Source organism: Macrotis lagotis, chromosome 1, assembly GCF_037893015.1.
Source record: "Macrotis lagotis isolate mMagLag1 chromosome 1, bilby.v1.9.chrom.fasta, whole genome shotgun sequence".
Taxonomy (NCBI): Eukaryota; Metazoa; Chordata; class Mammalia; order Peramelemorphia; family Peramelidae; genus Macrotis; species Macrotis lagotis.
The window spans coordinates 576,899,886-576,925,699 of NC_133658.1; the positions used below are offsets into that span (position 1 = coordinate 576,899,886).

The following is a 25,814-nucleotide window of genomic DNA, read 5'->3' on the forward strand; positions in this document are numbered from 1 at the left end:
CAGCTAAGTAATTATTAAGTCTGAGGCTGGATTTGAACTAAGGTCCTTCAGATTCTAAGGCTGTACTTTATACACTGTACACCTAGCTGCCCCCTAGCAAGCAGCTTTCTTTAAGTATGAACCTAATAGCCCAGCCACAAATCCTGGAGAAGAGATAGTAAGGAGGCAAAGAAAGGATACTGAACTTAGAGTAGTAAAATTTAAGTCATGAGACCTGAGTTCAAATTCAAGCTCTATCCCTTAATTACCTGAATAACCTTAGAAAAGTCATTTGCCTCTCTGGATTTCAGCAGTTCCTTATATGTAAATAAAGGGTATTTGGACCAGATAATCTCTTATGACCTTTGCAAATCTAGAACTACGAGCCTATCATTACTACAAGACTGAAATTAAGAATTAGTAAGCACAAATAAATAAACACAAGTAAATAAGAGACTTGTTTCCATTTCCAGGATTGTAGGTTCTTTTATTTCTGGACAAGATGATCTAGAACAGAGGAATCAAACCCTCACCAATTCCTGAGTGTAACCTGAATCAGGTTAAATATTAGGAAATATTTAACATAATAAATAAAAATGTAAACATAGAAAATTATAATTTGTGGTTTTCTAAGTCAATATTAGGACCCAGAGAGATCTATTTCTATTTGAGTTTGATACTAATGCTCTAGATGATAGTATGTTAGATTTGAAAGTAGGAAGACTAGGTTTGGATCCTAGATAGAATAACAATAATAATAATAATAATAATAACAACAACAAAGATAATAGCTATATCTAAATAGGACTCTGTGGCTGCAAAGTACTTTACTATTTAAATTTCATTCATTCCTTACAACAACCCTGAGTAAGGTGCTATTAATCCTCCCATTTTACTGATGATGAGAAAGGTTAAATGACTTGCTATTCTTCTTGATATAAAGATCAGAACTCTATCCACTGTACAACTCAGTGGCCTAAGATCTATATATGACCCTGGGCAAGCTAGTAGCTAACTGAGGTCCTTCATTTGTAAAATGGGAGCAATACCTAATGGGTCTGTTGTGGGGATCATATATATATATGTAAACCTTAAAGCTCCATCTTGACTAATATTATTATAAGTAAAAAAGTAGAGAGAAGTACTGCAGCTCTTAGAAATGATTCAAAAGCACAAATCTTAAAACTGAAGTTAACATTCTAATTTTAAATTTTAGCATTTAAATTTAGCATAAAAAAACTGATCAATTTAAATTTTAAAAACTAAGAAAAATAAAAAAATGTTAAGTCTTCTGGTCAACATACAAGTGCTGAAAGAAGTAATACAAAGTGATTTTTCTCATGGACTTTGAATTATCATTCAAAGGCACTTACTTGTTAACCTACTGAAGTTTTTGTTCGCAAAGTCTATCTGCACATCCCCCAGCAGATTTTCAATATGCAGAATCACAGGAATAATACTGTTCAGTCTTCCTCTAATCTCTAAAGTTGCCTTCCCAGGGCTGATATTCTCTGAGATGGAAACCTCAAAGTTGTTCTTTAGATGAAACAGCTGGTCGTGCTCCTCTTTGCCAAAGTAGAAGATATGATTGTTTTCAATAAAATGATACTCCTGGGACTGCAATAAATTGATAATCCACTTTTTAGCGGCAACAAGTTGTTCCTCATTATTTCCTTTGAGATAGATTGAAGGTTTTTTGGCTTCTTTGAGCCCAGCTTCTGTTTGATCATCTCTGAGCCACTGCATAACTGAAAAGACCATCATAAACAGAAATAATAAGGCAAAATGGGCTTTTTAAAAATGGAGTTCATACCAGTTCCAAAAGTATATTATAAAATGACAATCATCAAATCTATTTGGTATTGTCTAAGAAATAGAGTAGTGAATCAGTGGAACAGATTAAGTAACAAGACACAACAGTGAAAAATCATAGCAATTTATTGTTAGATAAACTCAAAGACCAGTTTTTAGTATAAGAACTCACTATTTGATTAAATTTTTTAAAATTTTATTTATTTAGGACAATGTGGTTAAATGACTTGCCCAAGTTCACACAGCTAGGCAATTATTGTGTTTGAGGTCACATTTGAACTCAGGTTCTCCTGATTCCAGTCAGAATTTAGATATAAAATGGATGATACCAGGTCTGTCAGGTCTTTGGAGAAGAGAAGAATTATAACCAAATAAGAAATAGAGAACAGGGCTAGTACTGAATTCACTGAGTCACCTAGTTGCCCCATCAAAGACAATTTTAAAAGACAAGGTGATGAAAAATGCCACCCACATCCACACAAAACATTAAAAAAGTCAAAATAATATGCTTTGCTTTGTATTTCAAATAAAGCATATTATTTTCACTTTGTGTTTTTTTATTTTTTCCTTACCATGGTTTTTCCCTTCTGCTCTAATTCTTCTTTCACAATATGACCAATATGGAAATATGTTTTAATATAGTTTTATACATATAATCTATATCAGATAGATTGGGGAGGGGGGAAGGAAGGGAAGGATTGAGAAAATTTTATAAAAATGAATGTTGAAAACTATCCCTATATAAAAATAAACAACAATGAATTTAAATTTTTTAAAATGGAGTCACCCCCTGCCAGCCCCACCAAAACATTCCTCTTTTCCTTTCCTCTGGTCTCAAAGGAAAAGATATTCATTTCTACTAAAGCTATTTGCTTTCCTACATGCCGATGATGATGTCATTCTATTTAGTCTCTTCCTTAACCTTGTTGCCTGTCTCATATATCTGCATTCTTTTACCTGGGTCCTTCATGATAGCCTAGTTACCCTATTCTGAGATGAGCCCTCAAACAAATTTCTCTTGCTTCCCCCTTCATCATCTAACTTACTAGAAGGAAGAGTTTATTCTGTTTGCTCCAACTTTCTCACCATCCACTAATCAACTCCCTGATCTGGCTTCTGCTGCCACCATTCTACTGAAATAGCTGTCTTCAAAGTCACTACAGACCTCTGCATGACCAGTGATCTTTGCTCTGTCCTCATTCCTTAACTCCCATGACCTGCAATTTCTTTGTTTTCCTACATGTGTTTCCTGACTTTGTTGACTCCATTTTATTCCTGCTCTTTAAATGTGTGTGTGCTCCATCTGTCCCACATGCTGTCATGTATGTGTCTATGTCTCTTTGTATGTCTCTCTCCCAATCCATCCCTTCTTCCCTCTTTCTGTCTGTGCCTCTTTCTCTCTCTAGCTTTTCCCACATCCCTTCCTCTCTCCTGCCACTTCTGCTTCTCTCTTACTCCCCCATCCCTCACTCCCCCCTACCCCATTTATCTTTAACTGCCTCTGTCTCTCATGCTTTACTTTGGTGATCTCCACCATTTCCATGACTATTATTATTGTCTTTGATGAAGCAGTATTAACTAGCTTTATGCAACTTAATGCAAATAGTTGTTTTTTGTTTTGTTTATTTTAACTGAAAAGGTAATAATTCTGGTTTTTTTTTATGTCCCTAATGTTGCTTGGATAGAGTGGATAGGATGTTAAATTTTGAATGAAGACCTGAGTTTGAAATCTACTTCATACACTTATAAGCTATGTGAACTTGGGAAGTCCATTAATGTCTCTTAACCTAAGTTTTCTTATCTGTTAAATAAGGATAATAGCAATTTCCTAAAAGGGTTGTTATTAGGATGTAAAGCATTTTTCAAATTTTAAAGTTTATTTAAATTGTAGTTGTTACTGTATTTTGGTTCCATTACCAATTGCTAAAAAGGCCCTGTAGATGAAACCAATACAATTGTTGAGGATGAGGTATCTTTAGAAATCTATGACATAATATTATCACTGAAGTTTTGAGAGATGAAGTAGGCCTTAGTAAAATCTCACAGAATCCAGGTAAGTATTTTTGACTTAGTGTTGACTTAGTAATGATAGCTGAAGAGCAAAATCTTTCCTTGGAAATAAATGAAATCTTCTCTTGATTATTTGTGAGTTAAGTTATATACTCAAGAACCCAGCCACTTCCATAACAGCCATTGGTGTTTATATTTGTTGAACTGAATAGATCAAGCATTGGGCTAAGTTCATGGTAGAATGGGTGAACATTTGGGAGGGATGAGTCATCACATCAATGTTATCTATGTCTTTGTCCCTTCCCATTAGATTTTCTTAGAAGATTGTTCCCTTAGTAATGTATGCAATGTCTGCTATTACCTCTTTTTGCTGTACTGATTTCTTTATTAATTGTGGGTGCCATTTGTCCCATTTCTTTGGTCTTCATCTTAGCCAACTCATTTTTGAAAACCTATAAGGAACAATAAGTGAAAGGAATTATCAATCAACACAACAGCCATTGTTAAATGAACTTATGTGGTTCACACCTAAGATTGGAGATTTAGAATTGGAAGGGACCTTAGAGCTTATCCATTCATTTTATAAAGGAAAAAGTAGAGCCCTAATATGGTTAACTGATTTCTGTTTTAAAAAAACTAAAATGCATAGTAATAAATGAACCTTTACTTAATATGGTAACATCTATCTAAAACTAAGAGCTAGTTCTATATATAATAGGAATAAACAAGAGGCTTATTTAATAAAATCAGAGATAACTACTCTCACCAGCGCTATTTGATATTATGCTAGAAATGCTAATTATCATAATAGGAACAAAAATTGAAGTAATAAGCAAGATTAAAAAGGGAACTAAATTATCACTTTTTGCAGACTACTTGATGGTTTATTTGGACAACCCAAGAGAATCAACTAAAATTAATTAAAACAATAACTTCAGCAAAATTGCAGGATATAAGATCAATTCATATAAATTTTTTGATAATTAGCCACAAAACATCAGAAAACATAGCAAGATTCCACTTTACTACATAAATACAACAAAAATACTTTTTGTGAAAAATAAAAATACCCTTGAATAATAGAGTAAAATTAATTGCTTGTGGGTAGATCAAAATAAAAAAACAAAAAATTATAATATTGCCTAAATTAATTTTCTTATTCAATGCCATAACAATCATGCTACCAAAGCATTACTTTAGAGAACTAGGAAAAAACTACATTTCCCCTAGAGGAAGAAATTTCCAGAATCTTCGGGGAAATCATGAAAAAAAAATAGTACCATATCACAAATATAATTAGAACAATTTGGGATATATATATAAAATAATTGTAGCAATTTGTTTCTAATGGCAAAGATGTAAGTTACCTGAGTTCCCATCAATTGGGGAATGGCTAACTAATTATGGTATATAAATGTAATATAATACAATTGTTCCATAAGAAATGATTTAAAAAAGGGGGGGATGGATTGAGAGAACTTTGGGAAAACCTTTTTGTTTCAAAGCTTATGAACTGATGCAGAAATGGAGTTAGCAGAACCAGGAGAAACATTTATAGAATGAATACAATATTACAAAGACAAGTAAGTTTGAAAAACTTAAGATATTTGTCCCAATACAATAACCATCTATGATTCCAGAGCATGAATCTATGTTATCACCTGAGAGAGAGGAAATGGACCTGATACAGAATGAAAGGTATGTTTCTGAACATAGCTAATGTGTTTTGCTTAAGCATATTTGTTACAAGACTTATGTTTTTTTGTTTTTCTTTTAAACTGAGGAATAAGGAGAATAAAAGATAAAATTAATGCCTGTAAATTTAAAAGTAAAATAAAGTTTTTAGAAAGAAAATTGAAAAAATATAGGATTGAAGCTCAGTTTAGCAAAGAGGATAGGAAATACAAATTTAGCAATTATTGATACAAAAGTCACGGTTGAAACCCGGAGAGGTGGAATCAATATTGAAAGAGAAGAGCAAGAGGCAAAAAAAAAAATCAATATGAAAATATGAAAGCATATTCTCAGTTTAGAAGTGAGGACAAAAAGAGCTAGTAATGGAAACTGAGAAGGCAGAATAGCTGTGCTAACCATGATCAACAAGAATAGAAATGGACATTAACGGTCATCTTCTCTAATATAGCTATTTTGCAGAGAAGAAAACTGAAGACCACATAGAGGTGAACATGGCCAAGATCACATAGCTAGCCAGTAATCAACAAAAGACTAGAATGAATTTCTTCTGAATCTAAATCTGGTGGGTTTTGCACATGCATGTCTTAGACAAGTCATTTAACTTTTTACTGCTCTAAGCAATGCTTTAAGACAGGGGCAAGGAACCTCTGGCCTGTGGACATATAAGGTGTTCCAAGGCAGCTGCAGATGGGACTCAAAATTCAATAAATGGAAGAGATTTTTAGGGGTGAACTAATTAAATGTTTGCCCAAATATAGCAGGTAAATGATGTAATAAATATCCAAAAGGTCCTAGACAGAAAAAAAGGTTTTCCCGCTCTAAAACAATCAGCTGTAGAGAAGGAACAAACTGAATTAGTAAAGGGAATTTCTTAAACAAGAGTATCTTTGTGATCAAAGAAATCACTCCCAGAAGAAGGTAAAACAAACAAATGACAAATTATGCAGCATTATTCCAGTGAATTCAATTACATATCTTGCCTCAGATAACTTGCTGTCCTTTGGAAAGATTACAAAATTCACGTTGAGTTTTTTCCCTTGGAGTTTCTTGGAAAATTGTAAAACTTCCTCTAACATAATTTGAACTGCTGCTTCTTTTGGGATGTTAATGTGCCCAGTTCCAAGAGCAGGGAAGGAAATTGAATTTATATTTTGCTGCCAGGATTTTTCCAAGCAGTTCATCACTGCATCTTTCAGTGTCTGTAAGGAAGTAGAAATTTATTTCTTTTTACTATAATCTTAATAATATTTCAAAAAATATTATTCTTATTATCAACTTGATAAATAAAAACATTTTATTATACAAAAGAGAACAGGAGAAAAAGATTGCATATAAGACAGTGAATTTTTACTCCTTTACCTCTTGGATATATATTGAGTAAATATAAAGTATCTATTAAATATAACTTGGTAGTTCTAACAGATCCCTGTTCATTTGCTTCTTCCTTTGAATTTCTTTCTATTTTATTAGGGAATTTTAAAAAAATGTTTCCTTGACATTTTCCTAATAATATATTCATTTACCTTTACAACATGCCTTTGATATATCCATATTATATATATATATCCTGATATTGAGGAGCTTCAGCTACTTTGAGTAATTTAAGTCACCTGGCTTCAATAAGCAACACTCTTGGCCTGAAATAATGGTCTGAAGTCCTCATTAAGCCACTTTCACTTAACTTGTAAAAAACTAGGAATGGCTAACTTGAAGAGGATTCAGTGGGGATAGGATAGCTGTCTCTGATTTTCTTTTTCTTTTTTTTTTTTTTTAGTTTTTTTTGGAAGGCAGTGGGGTTAAGTGATTTGCCCAAGGTCACACAGCTAGGGCCAATGCTCTATTTGGTTTACTATAATCTTAATAATATTTCAAATATTAAAACCAGAGAGAGGAAGAAGATCAAGGAACTTCTCATAAAGGCAAACAGGGGACTTGGGTACTAGCACTGGGTGTAGAACAAAGTGTTATCAACTCTATTACCCATGCCTGCTTCTGGATCATAGTTCCAGGGCAGAGAAAAAGAACATATCAATGAATTGGGCAGATAACTATTAAAACAAAAAACTTAGAAAAACATCAAAGTTAAAACTTACCTAAATGGAAATTCTGAAAAATCAAAAGTAAAATTTAAAGTATATTAAAAAAAAAGCCCATTGAACTAATAAATAAAATGAACATCTGGTTTTATGTGGGAACCAAAATTCATGAACCTCTGGGTAATTTGAGTTAAAAAAAGAAAATCAAGTTATCAGTATCAAAAATTAAAAACATGAATGCACCAGCAACTAAAATGTAATTAAGACAATTATTAGGAATTATTTTTACCCAATTATATATCAGTAAAATTGACAATTTAAGGAAAATGGATGAATATTTACAAATATATAAATTGTCCAGCTTAACACAAGAGGAAATAGACTACTTAAATAATTCTATCTTTTTTTAATTTTAGAAAGATTTTGTTTATTTTGAGTTTTATGATATTTCCCCCAATCTTGCTTCCCACCCCCACAGAAGGCAGTTTGTCTTCATATCATTCCCATATCATGCAGTGACCTAAGATGAATGTGATGAGAAATTATATTCTTAAAGAAGACACATATAGTATGAGATATTATAGCAGAATTACATAATAATACATTTTTCTTTAAATTAAAGGTAATAGTCTTTGGTCTTTGTTCAAACTCCACAATTCTTTCTCAGAATACAGATGGTATTCTCTATCGCAGATATCCCAAAATTGTGTCTGATTGTTGCCCTGAAAATAGCTCTATCTTAGGAAAAAAATTGATCAAACTATCTATAAGTTCACTAAAAAAAAAAGAACAAATGGGTTTTTAAGTGAATTCTAACAAACATTTAAGGAATAATCCTAATACTAAATAAATTATTTGAAAAAATAGATAAAAGCATCCTATGAAATTCTTTTATGACATAGATATGATTTTGATACTTGAACCAGGAAGAGTAAAAATAGAAAAAATCATAGGCCTATTTCCGTGATGAGTAATAATGCAATAAATTGCTGAATAAAATGCTAGCAAGATTGCAGTAATCTATACTATGACCACATGAATTTTATACCAGAAATGCAAGAATGGTTAAATATTAAGAAAACTATCTACATAATTGACCATATCAACAAAAAAATCAACCAAAACTATGATTGTCTCAATAGATACAGAAAAAGCTTTTGAGAAAATATGGAAACCCATTCCTATTAAAAAACACTAGAAAACTTAGAAATAAATTGAGGCTTTCTTAAATGATAAGTAGTATCTATTTAAAACCAAGAGCAACCATTATCTGCAATGTAGATAAACTAGAAGTCTTGTCAATAAGATCAGGGCTGAAGCAAGAAAATCCAATATCACCACTATCTTTCAACATTGCAATTACAACAATGTGAAAAAGGAACTGTAGGAATAAAAACAGATAATAAGGAAACAAAACTGTTGTTCTTTGTGAATGATATGATGATATACTTAAAGAGTCCTAGATAATCAACTAAAAAACTAGATAATATAATTAACAGTTTTAATACAATTGCAGGATATAAAATAAACTCACATAAATCACCAGTGATTCTATGTATTATCATTTAAACCCCAGTAAGAAAGAGATAGAGAAGCTGCTAGGTGGCATAGTGACCCTGGAGTCAGGAGGACCTGAGTTAAAATCTGACCTTAGACATTTAATAATTACCTAGCTGTGTGACCTTGGGCAAGTCACTTAACCCCACTGCCCTGCAAAAAAACAAAACCAAAAATAAAAACCAGAAAGGGATAGAGAAATTCAATTTAAAATACCTGCAGACTTTTTAAAATGCTTGGAAATCTACCTTCTAAGACAATTTTGGGAGCTACATGAAGACAAATCCAAAATACTTTATTTTACAATTAAAGATGTGGTTGAAGAAACATTCATTGTGCACAGGCAAGTTGTTACTATAATAAAAATGATAATTTTACCTAAATTAATTTATTCAGTGCCAATTAATCAAACTAGCAGCTAATTTATTTTACAGTTCTAGAAAAATAACGAAATTCATTTAGAAGAAGAAAAGCTCAAGAATATCAAGGGAATCAATGATAAAAAATGTGGAGGGAATGTGCCCTGGCAATACTAGATTTCAAACTATATTATAAAATAGTATACAACAAAACAATCTGATACTGACTAAAAAAATAGGGTGGTGGATAAGTGGAAAAGATTAGGTACACAATACATGGCAGTAAATAGCCATTGTAATACAATGTTTGATAAGTCCAGTGATCAGAACTTAGGGGGCAAAAACTCTTGTCACAAAAATTGCTGGGAAAAATGAACAGCAGTTTGGCAGAAACTAGACATAGACCAACAGCTCATACTTTCTACCAAGATAAGGTCAAAATGGGTACGTGATTTTCATACAAATAGACATGTCACAAGCAAGGTAGAGGAGCATGGAAAATTTTATCTATCAGACCTCTGAATAAGGGAAGGATTTATAACTAAAAAAGAGACAGAGAGAATCATGAGAAATATAATGAATAATTTTAATTACAGGAAATTAAAAAGAGCTTGCACAGGCAAAACTAATGCAGTCAGCATAAAAGCAGGGGGGGAAATTTTACAGTAAATTTCTTTAAAAACAGGTTTCATTTCTCAAATATAGGGAACTCAGCTAAATTTACAAAAATAATGTCATGTTCCCGTTAGACTAGTTGTTCAGGAAGTGTTAGATTCCTGCCCGCTAGCTTATCTTTTTTTTTTTTGGCAAGGCAGTGGGACTTGCCCAAGGGCACACAGCTAGGTAATTATTAAGTGTCTGAGGCCGAATTTGAACTCAGGTCCCCCTGACTTTAGGACTGGTGCTCTATTCACTGCACCACCTAGCCACCCCAGGCTAGCTTATCCTTACCCAGGCTAACATTGAAGGGGCGGGAGATAAGGATGGAAGGTTCTCCAAGTTCTCCAAGATCTCCAAGATCTCCAAGATCTCCATTTATTAAATATCCTCCCCAGTCCCTGATCCACTCCCACTTCCTTGGCACTCTACAATCAACCAGTAAATAATGCTCCATTACTAGAAAATACCAGGTGATGAAATTTTACAGTACTCCCACACACAACAGTCCCTTACAAAATAAGATCCATTCATCAATTGATAAATGTTTAAAGGATATGAACAGACAGGTTTTAGAAGAAACCAAAGTAATTAATAGTTGCAAAATACTCTAAATCGCTATTTTAAGAGAAATACAAATTAAAACAACTCTGACATACCATCTCATGCCTATTAGATTGGCTAAAATGACAGAAAAGGAAACTGACAAATGCAGGAGAGAGTGTGGAAAAATTGAGGTGTACAATTGATGAGTTAACCCATGCTAGAGAACATTTTGGAATTATGATCAAAGGACTATAAAACTAAGACCCAAAACATAAACACACATGTGTATTTGGATACCCATGAATTAGGGAATTGCTGGATAAGAAGGAGTATGTGATTGTGAATACAATATGATAGAAGTGATTTCAGAAAAACCTGGAGAGACTTATATCAACTCATGCAAAGCAAAGTGAGCAGAACCAGAAGAATATTACATACTTAACAGCAATGTTTGTAATATTAATCACCTATCAAAGATTTGTATACTCAATTTAAGAAAATTCCAAAGAATCTTTGCTGAAAAATGCTAGGCACATCCAGAAAAATCTAATGGATTGAGTTCAGATTGAAACATACTTTTTGTTTCTTTCTAGCCTTTTATGCAATTTATGCAGATATATGCAATTTTTAATACAGACTAATATAGAAATGTTTTGCTTGATATCAAGATGTGTTAATATCATATTGCTTTCTTTTCCAATGGGTGAGGGAAGAGGTTGGAGGGTAGGAGAGAATTTTTGAAACTTGTTATTGTTTACTGATTTTGGAGAGAAAAGTCACTAAAAGGAAGATGAATACTGAGAAATGGAAAAAACAAAGCCTTCCTTTTCCTCATGAAAGAGAAGTGAGGACAATTAGGGCAAAAAATATATATGTAATCATATACATATATGAATATGTATGTATGCATGCCTACAGGTACATATACATACATATTTAATAACACATCTAATCCTATGTAATATATCCATATTTGCATGAATATGTACATATATATATAATCAGATAAAGTTCCAAGGTTCCCATATCAGATGTTTTGGTTTAATTATTTTTCTTTGTTTCCACAACTATGAAATAGAGATAAAAGCACCCACTGGCTATGAGAATCAAGTGAGATTGAATAGTTATATGGAGAAATATATACAATATGTATATATGAGAATATATACACATAGATTTCTATGTATAAAGCATATTGTATGTATAATGTATAAAGCATATTGCAAACCTTAAAATGTGAAATATTAGTTATTATTTGTCAAATTTTTATTTGAGAATTAGAGGTGGGAAATTACTATATTATTAAGATATTACTATGTTGTAAAAATATAATGTAAAATATTAATAAGTTATATTTTATAACTATTGAGATAGCTATTTAAATAGAGGAAAAATGAATAGCCAAATAAACTTTTGAGTTTTCCCTATTGCCTATAAGACATAAAACATTTTTGGGGGGGAATTTAATCTTTCTCTTCAACCTACATTTCTAAAACCAATTTCACAATACTTCCCACACATAAAGCTCTCCATTCTAGTCCTGCCTTTGTACAGGCTGCTCCTCATGCCTAAAATGATCTCTCTCTTCATTTCTGCCTGTTGGAATTCCTATCCTGTTTGTGTTTCAGCCTAGCTGACAACCTTCTACACTAGCTTTTCATGTTCTTTTCCAGTTGTTAGGGTTTCATGCCCATGCCCCACAAATGACTTTATATATTTTCTTTGTACTCCTCTATGTGATCATACCTCCCACCTAACCCATCCCCAGATTTAAGTTCCCTGAGAACAGAGACCATTTTTTTTGTTTTGTTTTGTTTTGTTTTGTTTTTTAGGTTTTTTTGCAAGGCAAATGGGGTTAAGTGGCTTGCCCAAGGCCACACAGTTAGGTAATTATTAAGTGTCTGAGACCGGATTTGAACACAGGTACTCATGACTCCAAGGCTGGTGCTTTATCCACTACCATTTTTGCATGTTTTCAAGACAAAAGACTTTGTACCTAGGCTTCTAATACACAACACAGAATAACAAATTTAATAAATTTACCTTCATTGTATTGTTGCAGGAAGGCCATACCACATGGTAGACATATTGACAGGTTAAATTGAATCCTGGTGTGACTACTACCAACTCTTGACTTTTAGATGTTTTAGATAATTTTTTAAAAAACTCTTTCTCAAGTTCAGTGCCTGCTTGGTCAGAAATTGATTTTGATATATATCCACATGCAAAAGGATTTTCAACTGATACAGAATTCACAATTACATCTACCTGAAAAAGAAAAAAATAACTGGTTACCAGGTTTGATATTACACCATTACTACCCCATAGAGATTCACATTACATCCCCCACCCCAGAGTTACTGCCATTATCTTCCACACACCCTCTCAGACTCTATAGTCTCCTGACATTTCTTCAATCCATACAGCACTAAAATAATCTTCTTCCTGACAGAGCGCAGAATGCCATTTCTTTCCCGAAAACACATTATATATAATTCTATTGGGGAGGGGTGTTATAAGGCAATAGGGTTAAGTAACTTGCCCAAGGTCACACAAGCTAGTTAGTTATTAAGTGTCTCAGGGGTCACATTTGAACTCAGATCCTCCTGATTCCAGTGCTGGGGCTCTATCCACTGTGCTACCTAGTTGTCTTTCCTATGTGATTCTTTATCAGAGTATCTGCTATATCATTTTCCCTACAAATTCACAATTTCCAAATAGGGCAAGAGTCATGTCTATGCATTTATTAATTCTTGGCACCATATTCTGCATATGACTGATATTTAATAGACTTTGATGAATTTAATTCTTTTAAAAAATGCTTTTTGAGCCAGACTTATGATTTTATCAGCCTAGGATATTCCCATGTAAACCTGGAAGTTTCTCTGTTGTATAATTGAAATGTCCGAGTTGCTAAAAAACTAAATCACTTTTCCAAGGGCACATGGTTAATAGATATTCCTGATATGAATCCCAGCTCTCTTACTACATCAAATTGTCTATGGAATTGCACATATATAAAACATAAACTTTTTTATAAAATGTAAATCAGAAACAATATTTTCTTGAAAAACCACTAAGAACAACATATGGAGGTACAGCAAAATATTTGGTCAGTAATTTCTCAACTTAATTTTCATAAAATGGCTATTAAATTCATTTGGTTGAAAAATCACCCAAATGAAACCATATGGGCTAAAAAGATCTGATGGGAAGAAATATTATGACAATACTTGTTCTCAAATGCATCAACCAGATCCTAGTAATGGAAAATATGATAGATCTGAAGATGAAAACTCAAGACCTGAAACCCTGGTCTTCCTAGACTTTATCTGTGTGTCCTTGGTAAGGCAATTTTTTTCATCTGTAGAAATGAAAGAATTGGATGCAGTGATACCTAGCATCTTATTAAGAATCATTATCCTTGGATTTTGTCTCCTTTAAATATTTCACAAAACTGGATTACATGGGAATATTTTTGTCACTTCTTTCCTGACTGTCCAAATGGCCCACATTGGTAATCATACTCCAGCCATGTAGTAAGAGGAATTGAAAAGTCCCATATAAATACGTTTTATAGGCACAGGGAAATTTATCCTAAGTGCAGCTTAATTGTTCAGTTATTTAGATGTTATCTCCTCCATTAGATTGTAAACTCCTTGAGAATAAGGACTATCTTTTATATTTCTTTGTATTCCCCAGAATTTCACTCAGAATAAGGAGTTTAATAAATGTTTAGTGACTAAGGACATCAAATATAATGCCAAGAAAATTAGCCTTAATTTGCCAAGACAGTTAGATCCCCTCCCTATTTCATACACATCTAAATTAGGGTCATAAACTGAGCAGAAACTTTTTGCATAAGTGAAATACTATTTAAAAGTGATAATACCCAATTTTGCTCCTCTAGGCAAGCTCATAACTCTCATACTATATATTTATTCCTCCCTCTTCTCTATACAGTTATTCTACCTATCTGGAATGACCTTCCTCTTGTCAATCAAGATCCAACCCTTGGTACAAGATTTAATTCTAATGACACTTCTCTGAGAATTCCTTAATTATTAACTAGTTTCAAATTAATCCTTTTTTTAAACATGTCTTTACTTTGTATATATTAGATTGACACTTTCACTTTCTTTTTCTTGGGCGCTATTCTCTTAGTCTTTCATATAAATGTACTTCATTTCCTCAACTCTATCCAATAGCCCTTTGGAGGAACTGATTCTTCCATTTCCTTTATATTTTCCCTAGTAGAGGCTTTTTAAAAAGGTGTTCAAAAATGCTTATCAGCTAACAGCCCACAAAGGAAGAGGGTATTAAAATGAGAATCCCCAGATTTACCTTCTGCTGCTCAATGAATCCATTTATAATCTGAAGGTAAATGTTGTTGAGGGTAACAGAAGCTAAAGGGGGAGGTGCTGCTATGTTCTCACTCAGAAATTTTTCACAGCTTCTTTTAAATGCAGCCACAGTGAGGTCCTCATTGCTTACCAGGTGAATTTCCTTTAAGATGCTAGTTTTATGAAAACTAGGAAAGTTCTTAATAGCATTTACAATAATGTCTACACACAGATCCAGAGGGAAACCAAAAATTCCAGAGCTTAATGCAGGGATTGCCACTGTCTTTACACCAGACTGTCTACTGACTACATGATTCAGAATATTTGCAATGACTTTTCTAAGTTCAATACAACATCTTTCTTCATCTGCCAAACTCCATTGTGGTCCAACAGCATGGATAATCTGGTAACAGGGAAGCCAGCCTCCACTTGTTATAACTATTTCACCAGTTGGCACTTTTCCCCGATAATTGATTATGGCTTCGCTCTCCTTTTGAATAACAGGTCCTCCCGCTCTTGAGATGGCCAAGGCCAGACCTCCTTGATGGTGAAGGTATTCATTGGCAGCATTAACCACAACATCTACAGTATGCTTGGTGAGATCATCTTTCCAGACAGAGAGCTCTATCTGGGAAGTCAACATTGTTTTGAAGACCTCAGCAGAATCCATAGCACTCTCCAGGTTAGAGGTACATTGAAACTTCTTATTGATAACATGATTGAACAAAGATTCACAGCTTTTCAAGGTTTCTAAGCTATTACTATCAATGGTAATTTGTGTGTTCTGTTCCATGAGACCTATGGAATGAACAAAACAGGAAATGAAATGGCAAGTGAGTCTCTCAAAGGAAACAAAGTAAAGTGAAGCATAAATCTTATTTCAACCTAAAAACTTGTAAAAAGATGACCTTCTTGTAACCACAATGAAATGATTGGTAGCCATCTTGGTAGCCAGACTCCAGAGATACAGTTATAGCCACTGCAAAAATCCTATATAGACATAATTTGTTTACAGAGAGAAAGCTTTACATGGGTGCCTGAGATAAGAGGAAAATATACAAAAATCCTTGGTCATTATCATCTCTCGGTGTTGTTTAATAAGAATTTTTGAAGACCACAGCCATTAAGCAATGATGGGGAAGATTCTACCTCCCCATTTCTCCTTGATGGTGATAAACAAATAATTTTTAAATTACCTCTACCTAATTTTGAATTGTAAGCAACTGCTTTGGAGCATTGCATGATTCAAATAAATATGGAGAAAAAAAAAGAAAAGTGGGGGGTGGAGCCAAGATGGCAACAAGAAGGGATCCAGTCTTGGGCGCTCTCTGATAAAACTTGACACTAAGGACTCTAACTAAACTTTCAAGAGACAGAACCCACAGAGGGACCCAGTGAGGCAGTTCTCCTACTCAAGGTAACCTGGAAAAGAGCAGAAAGGCTTTGCTCCCCGGGGTTGGAGGGGCAGCCTGCCAGAGGGGTGGCCCACCAGAGCAAAAGAAGTCAGCCTCCCAGAGGCAGCCCCAGGGCGCTGGGAGCCTCAGCTCACAGCAGCGGGGGGAGTCTCCTGAGCTGCACCCCAGGGAGCATCCGGCACAAAGTGGGGGAACAGCAGGGGACCTCTGCCAGAGTGAGCACGTGGAGCCCAGCCCTCAGGGCACACAGCCAGCAGCTTGGTCTTTCTCCAGCCCAGATCTGGAAACAGAAGCAGGCCAGCTCGTAAGCAGGAGCCCCCAGGGCATGAGCCCATTGAGCTGAGGGAAGGGAGTGAAGAGAGACTGCAGACCTCTGTCCTCTGCCTCTGGAACAGGACTCTGGGGCTCTGACCACATTCAGATCCTGATCGCAGTCTAGGCCCCCCCATAGAACAGCAGGCCCACCCCACCTCAGGCCTGTGGCAGAGGGGGCGCTTATGGTCATTCACAGACCAGGAGGGAGGACAGAGACTCTTACACTGAGATCCTTGTGGGAGTATCCCAAAAGCTCATGAAGCACCCCCAAAACAGGCTAAGGCTGGGAAAATGAGCAAGCAGAGAAACAAGAGGAACGCCATTGAGAAATATTTTGCATATGAGCCCAAGAAGGATCAAAACACTTAGTCTGAAGATGAGGAAGCACAAGCTCCTGCATCTAAAGACTCCAAGAAAAACAGAAATTGGGCTCAGGCTATGACAGAGCTCAAAAAAGACTTTGAAAATCAAATGAGGGAGTTGGAAGAAAAACTGGGAAAAGAAAGGAGAGAGATGCAGGAAAAACATGAAAATGAAGTCAGCAGCTTAGCCAAGGAAATCCAAAAAAATGCTGAAGAAAATAGCATACTAAAAAGCAGCTTAGGTCAAATGGATAAAACAGTTCAAAAAGTTATTGAGGGGGGCGGCTAGGTGGCGCAGTGGATAAAGCACCAGCCCTATAGTCAGGAGTACCTGGGTTCAAGTCCGGTCTCAGACACTTAATAATCACCTAGCTGTGTGGCCTTGGGCAAGCCACTTAACCCCATTTGCCTTGCAAAAACCTAAAAAAAAAAGTTATTGAGGAGAAGAATGCTTTAAAAAGCAAAATTGGCCAGATGGAAAAAGAGATAAGAAAACTCTCTGAGGAGAACAAATCCTTCAGACAAAGAATAGAATTCAGGGAGATTGATGAATTAACCAGAAAACAAACCAAAAGCAAAAAAATGAAAAATTAGAAGAAAATGTTGAAACATCTCATTGAAAAAGCAACTGATATGGAAAACAGTCTTAGGAAAGACAATTTAAAAATTATTGGAATACCTGAAAATCATGATCAGGAAAAGAGCCTTGACATCATTTTCAAAGAATTACTACAGGGAAATTGCCCTGATATTCTAGAAGCAGAGGGTAAAATAGAAATGGAGAGAATCCACCGATCCCCCCGAGAAAGAGATCCCAAAAAACCAACCCCCAGGAATATTATAGCCAAGTTCCAGAACTCCCAAGTCAAAGAGAAAATATTACAAGCAGCCCAAAGGACACAGTTCAAATATCGTGGAGCTGCAGTCAGGATCACACAGGACTTAGCAGCAACTACACTGCAAGCTGGTAGGGCTTGGAATATAATATAGCAGAAGGCAAAAGAGCTTAGAATGCAGCCAAGAATCAACTACCCAGCAAGGCTGAATGTCCTCTTCCAGGGAAAAAGATGGACTTTTAATCAACCAGGGGAATTTCAAATGTTCCTTTTGGAATGGCCAGAGCTGAACAGAAGGTTTGATCTTCAGATACAGGACTCAGGTGAAGCACAGAGATTGGAGGAGAGGGGGGAAATATGAGGGACTTAATGATGATGAACTGCATGTATTCCTGCATAGAAAAATGACACTGATAATACTCATATGAATCTTCTCAGTTAATAGAGTAGGTAGAGAGAGCTTTTATAGTTGAAGCACAGGAGAAAGCTGAATTTGAAGATAAAATATAGTGTAAAAATGGAGTCAATAGAAAAAAGGGAAATGTAATGGAAGAAAGAAAAAGGAGAGGGGGAATAGGCCAAGATATTTCATATAATAAGATTTTTTTTTATTACAGTAAGCTATTGCAATGATATGGAAGGGGGGAGGCAAGGGGGAATGAGGGAACCTTTGCTCTCATCAGAGGTGGCTAGGAAAGGAAGCAGCATATATACTCAATGGGGTATAGGCATCTGGAGTAAGAAGAAGGGGGAAGCAGGGGGAAGGGGTGGGGATGTGAATAAAGGAGGAGAGGATGGACCATGGGGAGAGAGTGGTCAGATACATCACATTTTCTTTTTTACTTCTTGCAAGGGGCTGGGATTGGATGGCCTGTCCAAGACCATAGGGCCAGGTGGATTCTGGGCCTAAGGGGTGGTATGGCGGCTCAGGGCCTCTTGGCCCCAGGACTAGGGATCTGTCTGCTGAGCCAGTCAACGACCCTACAGCAGAGTCAGAGTGAAAGGAGAGAGAAAATAGAGTACATGGTAGTGGAGAAATAAGAAAGGAGGGAGTTGTGATCAGCAATGGCAACGGTGGAAAAATATGGAAGTAACTTCTGTGATGGACTTATAAAGAATGAGATCCACCCATGACAGAGTAGTTGGTGTTGGAACAAAGACTCAAGCACATTTTTTGTTATGATTATTTGGGGGAGGGTGCAGGGCAAGTAGGGCTGGATGGCCTGCCTGGGGCCACATAGCGGAGTGATCTTTGGGTGTCTGGGGCCGGATTTGGACCCAGGTGCTCCTGGCTCAAGGGTCAATGCTCTGTCCGCCACCCAGCCACCCCTACTATTATTACTATTTTATTTTATTTTGGGTCTTTTTTACCCCCTTCTTTTTGGTTTTTGCAGGGCAGTGGGGATCGGGTGGCTTGCATGTCACACAGCTGAGTGATTGTTGGGTCTATGGGGTTGGATGTGGGCTCGGGTGCTCGTGGCTCCAGGGCTGGTGCTTCCTCCATTGCACCACCTGGCCATACCTACAATTATTACTATTATTTTTTTATTTTATTTTTTTTCTCTCCCCTCTATCGCTCAAGCAAATCTATATTCATGAGGGGGAGGGGGTATTTTGTTTACTCTTAAACAAGAATATTTTATTAATGTAAAAAAATTTGTACAAAATGAGAATAAAAAGAAAAAAAGAAAAAAAGAAAAGTAAGAAAGAATGACTATAAATTAGTATCATTCATAAACAATAAAAATCCAACCAAATTCACACATTTGCTAAGCATGTAAGATACTGTGCTTTTAAAAGCAGAGCCAAGAGTGAAGTAGAGGAAGCACTACAGTCAAGCTCTCTCAACACTCCCTAAAATAATGCACTGAATTGAATTCTGTTGGGGCATAACCAAAAAAGATAATGGTGAGATGTTTTTCCCACCTAAAACAATTTAGGAAGTTAAAAGGAGAGGTGATACTGAGGAGGGAGCTGGCCTAGAACATACCCTGCAGCAACACCAGATGTGGACCTTGGAGGTGACAGCAGCAGCAACAACTTCAAGAACTCCCAGTCCATAGGATCTGACAACTGGTCAGAAAGAGATTTCGGAGTACCCCTATAGTAGCACTAGGCATGGGACTAGGCATATAATTTCAGGGATGAGAAGAGAGCTTGTAAATAAATAGGGGCTCTGATTACAGTCCCAGAACATAGAGAAGCACTAACATTTCTGATTGCAAGGGAGCAGGGGCCCTTCCTAGGTAAGAATCAGAGCAGCTTGGAAGCACTGAAAAATTTTAAAGCCCCTAGAATAAGCCATAAAACAGTAGCTTGGAAAAGCCTAAAGCTTGGGACAGTGTCCACCAACAGGTGAACAGAGCACAATATTAAGATGATGTTCAAAGTCAAGAAACAGACTGGGAAAAAAATGGGCAAATAAAAAATAACCTGTCCATAAAAAGCTGCTATGGTAAGAGGAAAGATCAAGACAGCATTTGAAGAAGACAATAATGTGAAAACAATAACATGCAAAGTCTCAAAGTAAAAAAAAAGCAGATTGGACACAAGTCAAAAAAGCATTCTTAGAAGATCTAAAGAAAAAAACAAAAGCTTTTTAAAAATCAAATAAGCGTGTTAGAAGAAGACTGAGAAAAGAACTGAGAGAAGCAAGAAAATTTGAAAAAAACAATTAACAGCTTGGTAGAAACCACAACAATAAAGAGACACCAAAAATACCAAAGAAAATAATAATTTAAAAAACAGATTTGGCTAAATGGAAAACAAGGTCCATAACTTCACTGAAGGAAATAATTCATTAAAAATTAGAATTGGGAGCAGCTAGGTGGCATAGTAGATAGAGTACCACCCTGGAGTCAGGAGTACCTGGGTTCAAATCTGACCTCAGACACTAAATAATTACCTAGCTGAGTGACCTTGGGTGAGTCACTTAACCCCACTGCCTTGCAAAAACCAAAAAAAAAAGTTAGAATTGGGCAAGTGGAAGCTAATGACTCCATGAGACAACCGAAAAACCCAACAAAACAAAGTCAAAAGAATGGAAAAAAAATAGAAGAAAATGTGAAATACCTTATTTTTTTTAGGTTTTTTTTTTGCAAGGCAAATGGGGTTAAGTGGCTCGCCCAAGGCCACACAGTTAGATAATTATTAAGTGTCTGAGACCGAATTTGAACCCAGGTGCTCCTGACTCCAAGGCCGGTACTTTATCCACTATGCCACCTAGCCACCCCTGAAATACTTTATTAGAAAAACAACTTACATGGAAAATCAATTAAGGAGAAAAAATTTTAAAATTACTGGGTTAACTGAAAGCCATGATTAGAAAAAAAGAGCCTAGATACCGTATTTCAAAAAATTACAGAGGAAAACTGTCCTGATATTTTAGAATCAGAGGGTGAAACAGAACTGAAAGAATACATCAATCATGTTCTGAAAGAGATTCCAGGATAAAACTTCAAGGAATATTATAGACATATTCCAGAACTCTCAGGTCAGGAAGAAAATATTGTAAGCAGTCAGAAAAAAATCATTCAAGTACCATGAAGCCACAGTCAGGATAATAAAAAATAAAAAAAAGTTTTTAGCACCTACCACATTAAGATATGGAAGGCCTAAAATAGGATATTCCAAAAGGCAAAGGAGTTGGGATTACAACCAAGAATAACATGCCCAGCCAAACTGAATAAAATCCTTCGGGGAATAAATTGATATTTAATGAAATGGAAGACTTTCAAGTATTCCTGATATTAAGACCAGAGCTGAATAGAAAATTTGACATTCAAACACAAGATCTAAGAGAAGCATAAAAAGGTATACACAAAAGAGAAGTCATAAGGGACTTGATAAGGCTAAAATGTTTGTGTTTCTCTATGATCTATGTAAGTCCTAAAACCTTTTTCATCATTAGGGTAGTTAGAAAGCCTACACAAACCGAGGAAGGAGGGACAGAAAATGGAAACATGAAAACAGCAATCAGAACATAGTACTTGAAATTATTACAAAAGTAAAAGATAGATTATAGAATTGGAAGGAGCTTTGACAGTCTTCCCATCCAAATATCTGATTTTCCACATGATGAAACTGAGGTTTATCATGTCACACAGCTAGATAGTAGGAGAGCAACCAGTATTCAAATCCAAATATCTCGATTCTAGCTTCAGTGTTAGAATTTAATTCAGAAAATTAAATTATGTTGATTAAATTACAAATGCTCTGCATTGGGCTTTTTGTAGAATAGATGATTCAGTTTTGTAACTGTTTATTATACACTTTCTTCTAATCAGATATTTCATTTGATAAATGAGGGAACTCTGCTAAGGAATTTTGTCTCTTGACTAGCCAGAACCCAAATAGGAATTCTCAGCTGTCCAGCAAAACTGCTTTCATAAATGCCTTCTTCAAGCATGGTTTGAACTAAGTCAACCAGAGGGTAAAGTATAACCTAACTGAAAGGACTTTTTAGGGTTTACTTTTTGGGGGAGCTAAGTGGAACAGTCAATAGAAGTATCAGACCTGGAGTCAGAAAGATTCCTCTTGCTGAGTTCAAATGTGACCTTTAGATACTTGCTAACTGTGTGACTCTGGGCACATCACTTTACCCTATTAGCCTTGGTTTCCTCATCTGTAAAATGGCAAATCCCTCTAGTACCATTGCCAAGAAAATTCAAATGGGGTCATGAAGAATCAGATATGACTGAAATGACTGAACAGCTACAAATTAGATGTTTCCATGGTCTCTAAGAAAAGCATGGGATGCTAGTTGTTTTATAATTCAGTGAAGCCAAGTAACCAGAAATCTGCCCTGGTCTTGAGACCCTGCCTATCCAAAAATGGATTGCCATTTTTCAAACAGGCAATCTGTTGTATAGGGATGCTACTGAGGAATTCCAACTGAGGAACTCCAAGAAATCTCCAGATTTAAAGTGAAAAGGTCCACCTTAGAATTCCACTTGAGTAGTATCCTAGTTGCACAAGTATAAGAGCAACAGAAGAGGTCAGAGGCATTTAAATACTCTAGAGATGATAATATTTTTTGCACTGGAATCACTTTCTAAAGTCCTTTTAAATGTTTCTGGTATTTTACAGCTAGTCTTCTTTTATTCACTATAACAGAAAAATCAAATGAGAGTTAATGACTTGAGCAATCTAGTATCTTGGGAGAGTTGGAGTGAGAAAATCTTGGTAAGCACAGAAAATTAGAAGGAGAATATTTTGCTACCTACATAACCATTCAGCCTTCTATAAGTTTTGCTGATTAGATGAGTCTCCTTTTAATTAATCCTTTTATATATATGCTACATATTCTAATCTTCAGAATGGGGCTATCACAAGTCATCTAGACTGTTGTCTTGCCACTGGACCCTGACGAAACTGGAGGAGAAAGTGAAGCCAGTTTTGCACAGCTCTGCTTCACCTGAATCCACTCACAGTTCTGATGTCATTAATTCTCTTCTAGAATGAAGAATCACAAAACAATCATCGAAGTAATGAAAGGGAAAGCTTTCTTAAGCTGTCTAACAACATGAATACCAGATGTCACTGACAGGTGTGTTATTATCACAGAACAATTCTAACATGTGAATCCATAATCATAATTTATATAGATTTTGAGTGCTACCGGAGAAAGAACCATCTTCTAAATCTCCTAGGATTGGGAAGACCTGTATGAACTGAAGAAGAATGTAATGAACACCATCAGGCAGACAGTTTGCACCATAACAACATTATATAGACTTAGAAATTCTGACAAATATTTAAAAACTCTTAAAAACTCTTGACAGAGTAATGGTGGTCTCAGTAGAGAATGACCAATGGTCAGTGCAAGATCTTTTTTTTTGGTTATGCATATTAATTACAAAGGATTTCTCACCAATCTCCACCATGGATTTGGAAGGAATAAGAGAGAGAGAAAATAACAATTCTGTCAACTAAAAAAAAAATTCATTGTTAAAAATTCCCCCAGAATCACCATTGTCATTCAGTAATCCAGTTTTAGAAATGAATACAAAGGAAACAATTATCACTAATCAACATTCTCTATATGGATGAACTACAATGGATTTTTTTCTTAATTTTTAAATCTATCACCCTGAGTATAACAAATTATTTAGATCTTATTTGCAGATGTTTGCTCTATTCTTTTATTAGAATGCTCTGATTTTTGAATTTCCTCTGCAGAGTGACAACTTTGGGAACAACCTGAGAGTAGAGTAGATAAAAGTGCTGAACTTGGAGTCAGGGAGATCCAAGTTCAAATCCAGTCTCAGACATTAGCTGTATGACCCAGGAGAAGCAACTTAACCATAATAGCTCCTCAGTTTCCATTATCTACAAAAGAGATAATACCACAAACAACTCAAGATTGTGATGTATAAATAAGAAAACACATATAAAGCATTTTTCAAACTTTACAATAGTTATATAAATACTAGCTATTATCTCTTTCTGGTTCCAGATTTAAGAAAGTCTAGTTGGATTTGCTCACAAGGTGCAATTAAAAAGGACTAAATTTAGGGGAGAATTTGTGTTTCAATTGCATGTTCTTCCTTTTACTTCACATATATGAGCTTTGACAAATTTATTAATCTCTCTAGACCTCAGTTTTCACTTGGAAAAATGATATCTACAGACTTTTATGATTTGAAGTTTTTAATCTTACGATCAGACCCTGGTTGGAAGGCAGGTTTCTTGAGGGGGATTAGATGGTAAATAACCAAAGACCATGGGTGGATTTGTGCATTTTTTTGCACAAATTTTATATACCTGATAGGGAGAAAACAGCATCAGGTCAAAAATCAACAAGAATTTATTAATGGTGATCTACCATTAAAGCCTAAAATGATTAATATGAACATGTTGAGCTTGGGACAACAATAGTATATTCCATGTAAATGTTCAATCCAGTTGGAAATGTGATGGGGATTTTAGGTGGGAGGTCAGCATTAATGATATAGATTTGGAATTCACTTACCGAGAGAAGATGTGAGGGTATTTCCTCCAAGTTCCTATAGAAAGATGATGAAATGAAAAAATTATTGTGAGATTAAAAATGACTGGTCAATTCAAAGTAAGTATAAGGAGTGCCTTCAACAGAAATGTAACTGTAAGGACTTCATAACAAGATAGTTATTGGCTTTAAAGAACAGCTATGCTATTTCTCCTAGGTGTGACTTTAATTGATAGTACTTTGACTTTGATTGTGGCAAACATCACCACACAGGTTCTTGCAGCACTTATGTCACAGGAAGAAGCAGCAGAAAATACTTCATTCAACTTTGACAGATGTCATGGATTCTAGATATCATTAAGGAGTCAAGCCCATATTATTGTCTTAATAAAAACAAAACCAAAAAGGAATCAATAAAATAACTTTTGAAATCTCGAACAAGTATCCACTCAAAGTAGATTCTATACTGCGATTAAAAAAGAAAACATTAACAAGATTGTTTTGATCATTAATTTGTAAAGATGACCACTAGGAACTGGGGGAGAAGAGGACAAAGAGGCAATTGTGAGGAATTATGGGGTGTTTGTTTTCCACAGGATGTAAGAGGAGACTGTTAGTTTTGAATATATATATATATATATATATATATATTTATATATATATTACCAAGACTGAGGTCTGTCTATAGGTCTATAGCTATAAATTAGGAAAGGCACAAAGCCTATGTTCAGGAATGTGAGAGTAAGACAAAAGGGGAGATAAAAAAATTGACTGCATCAATCCCCAAACTGGGAGAGGTCTTCCAACCTGACCTAAAGATGCCAGATCTGAGATTAGACTGAGGTCTGCTCCAAGTAGTCCTGAGTTGATCTAGGGTCTTTGACAATGCAAATGCACTTGCTTAATGAGGTCCATACATATACAATGCATGTAAATGTATATG

At 35.4% G+C, this 25,814-nt stretch overlaps 1 protein-coding gene across 1 annotated transcript in view; it reads right to left on the reverse strand.

Moving 5' to 3' along the window:
• Positions 1-25,814, reverse strand: part of PARP9 (poly(ADP-ribose) polymerase family member 9) — a 45,485-nt gene that overhangs the window by 8,019 nt on the left and 11,652 nt on the right. Inside the window, exons 2-7 of the mRNA XM_074214660.1 lie at positions 24,896-24,929; positions 14,996-15,792; positions 12,695-12,919; positions 6,477-6,695; positions 4,163-4,253; positions 1,353-1,727 (exon numbers count right to left, since the gene is read on the reverse strand). Of these exons, the coding sequence (XP_074070761.1) occupies positions 1,353-1,727; positions 4,163-4,253; positions 6,477-6,695; positions 12,695-12,919; positions 14,996-15,787 (1,702 nt within the window). The 5' untranslated portion in view covers positions 15,788-15,792; positions 24,896-24,929. The remainder of the gene's footprint in view (positions 1-1,352; positions 1,728-4,162; positions 4,254-6,476; positions 6,696-12,694; positions 12,920-14,995; positions 15,793-24,895; positions 24,930-25,814) is intronic.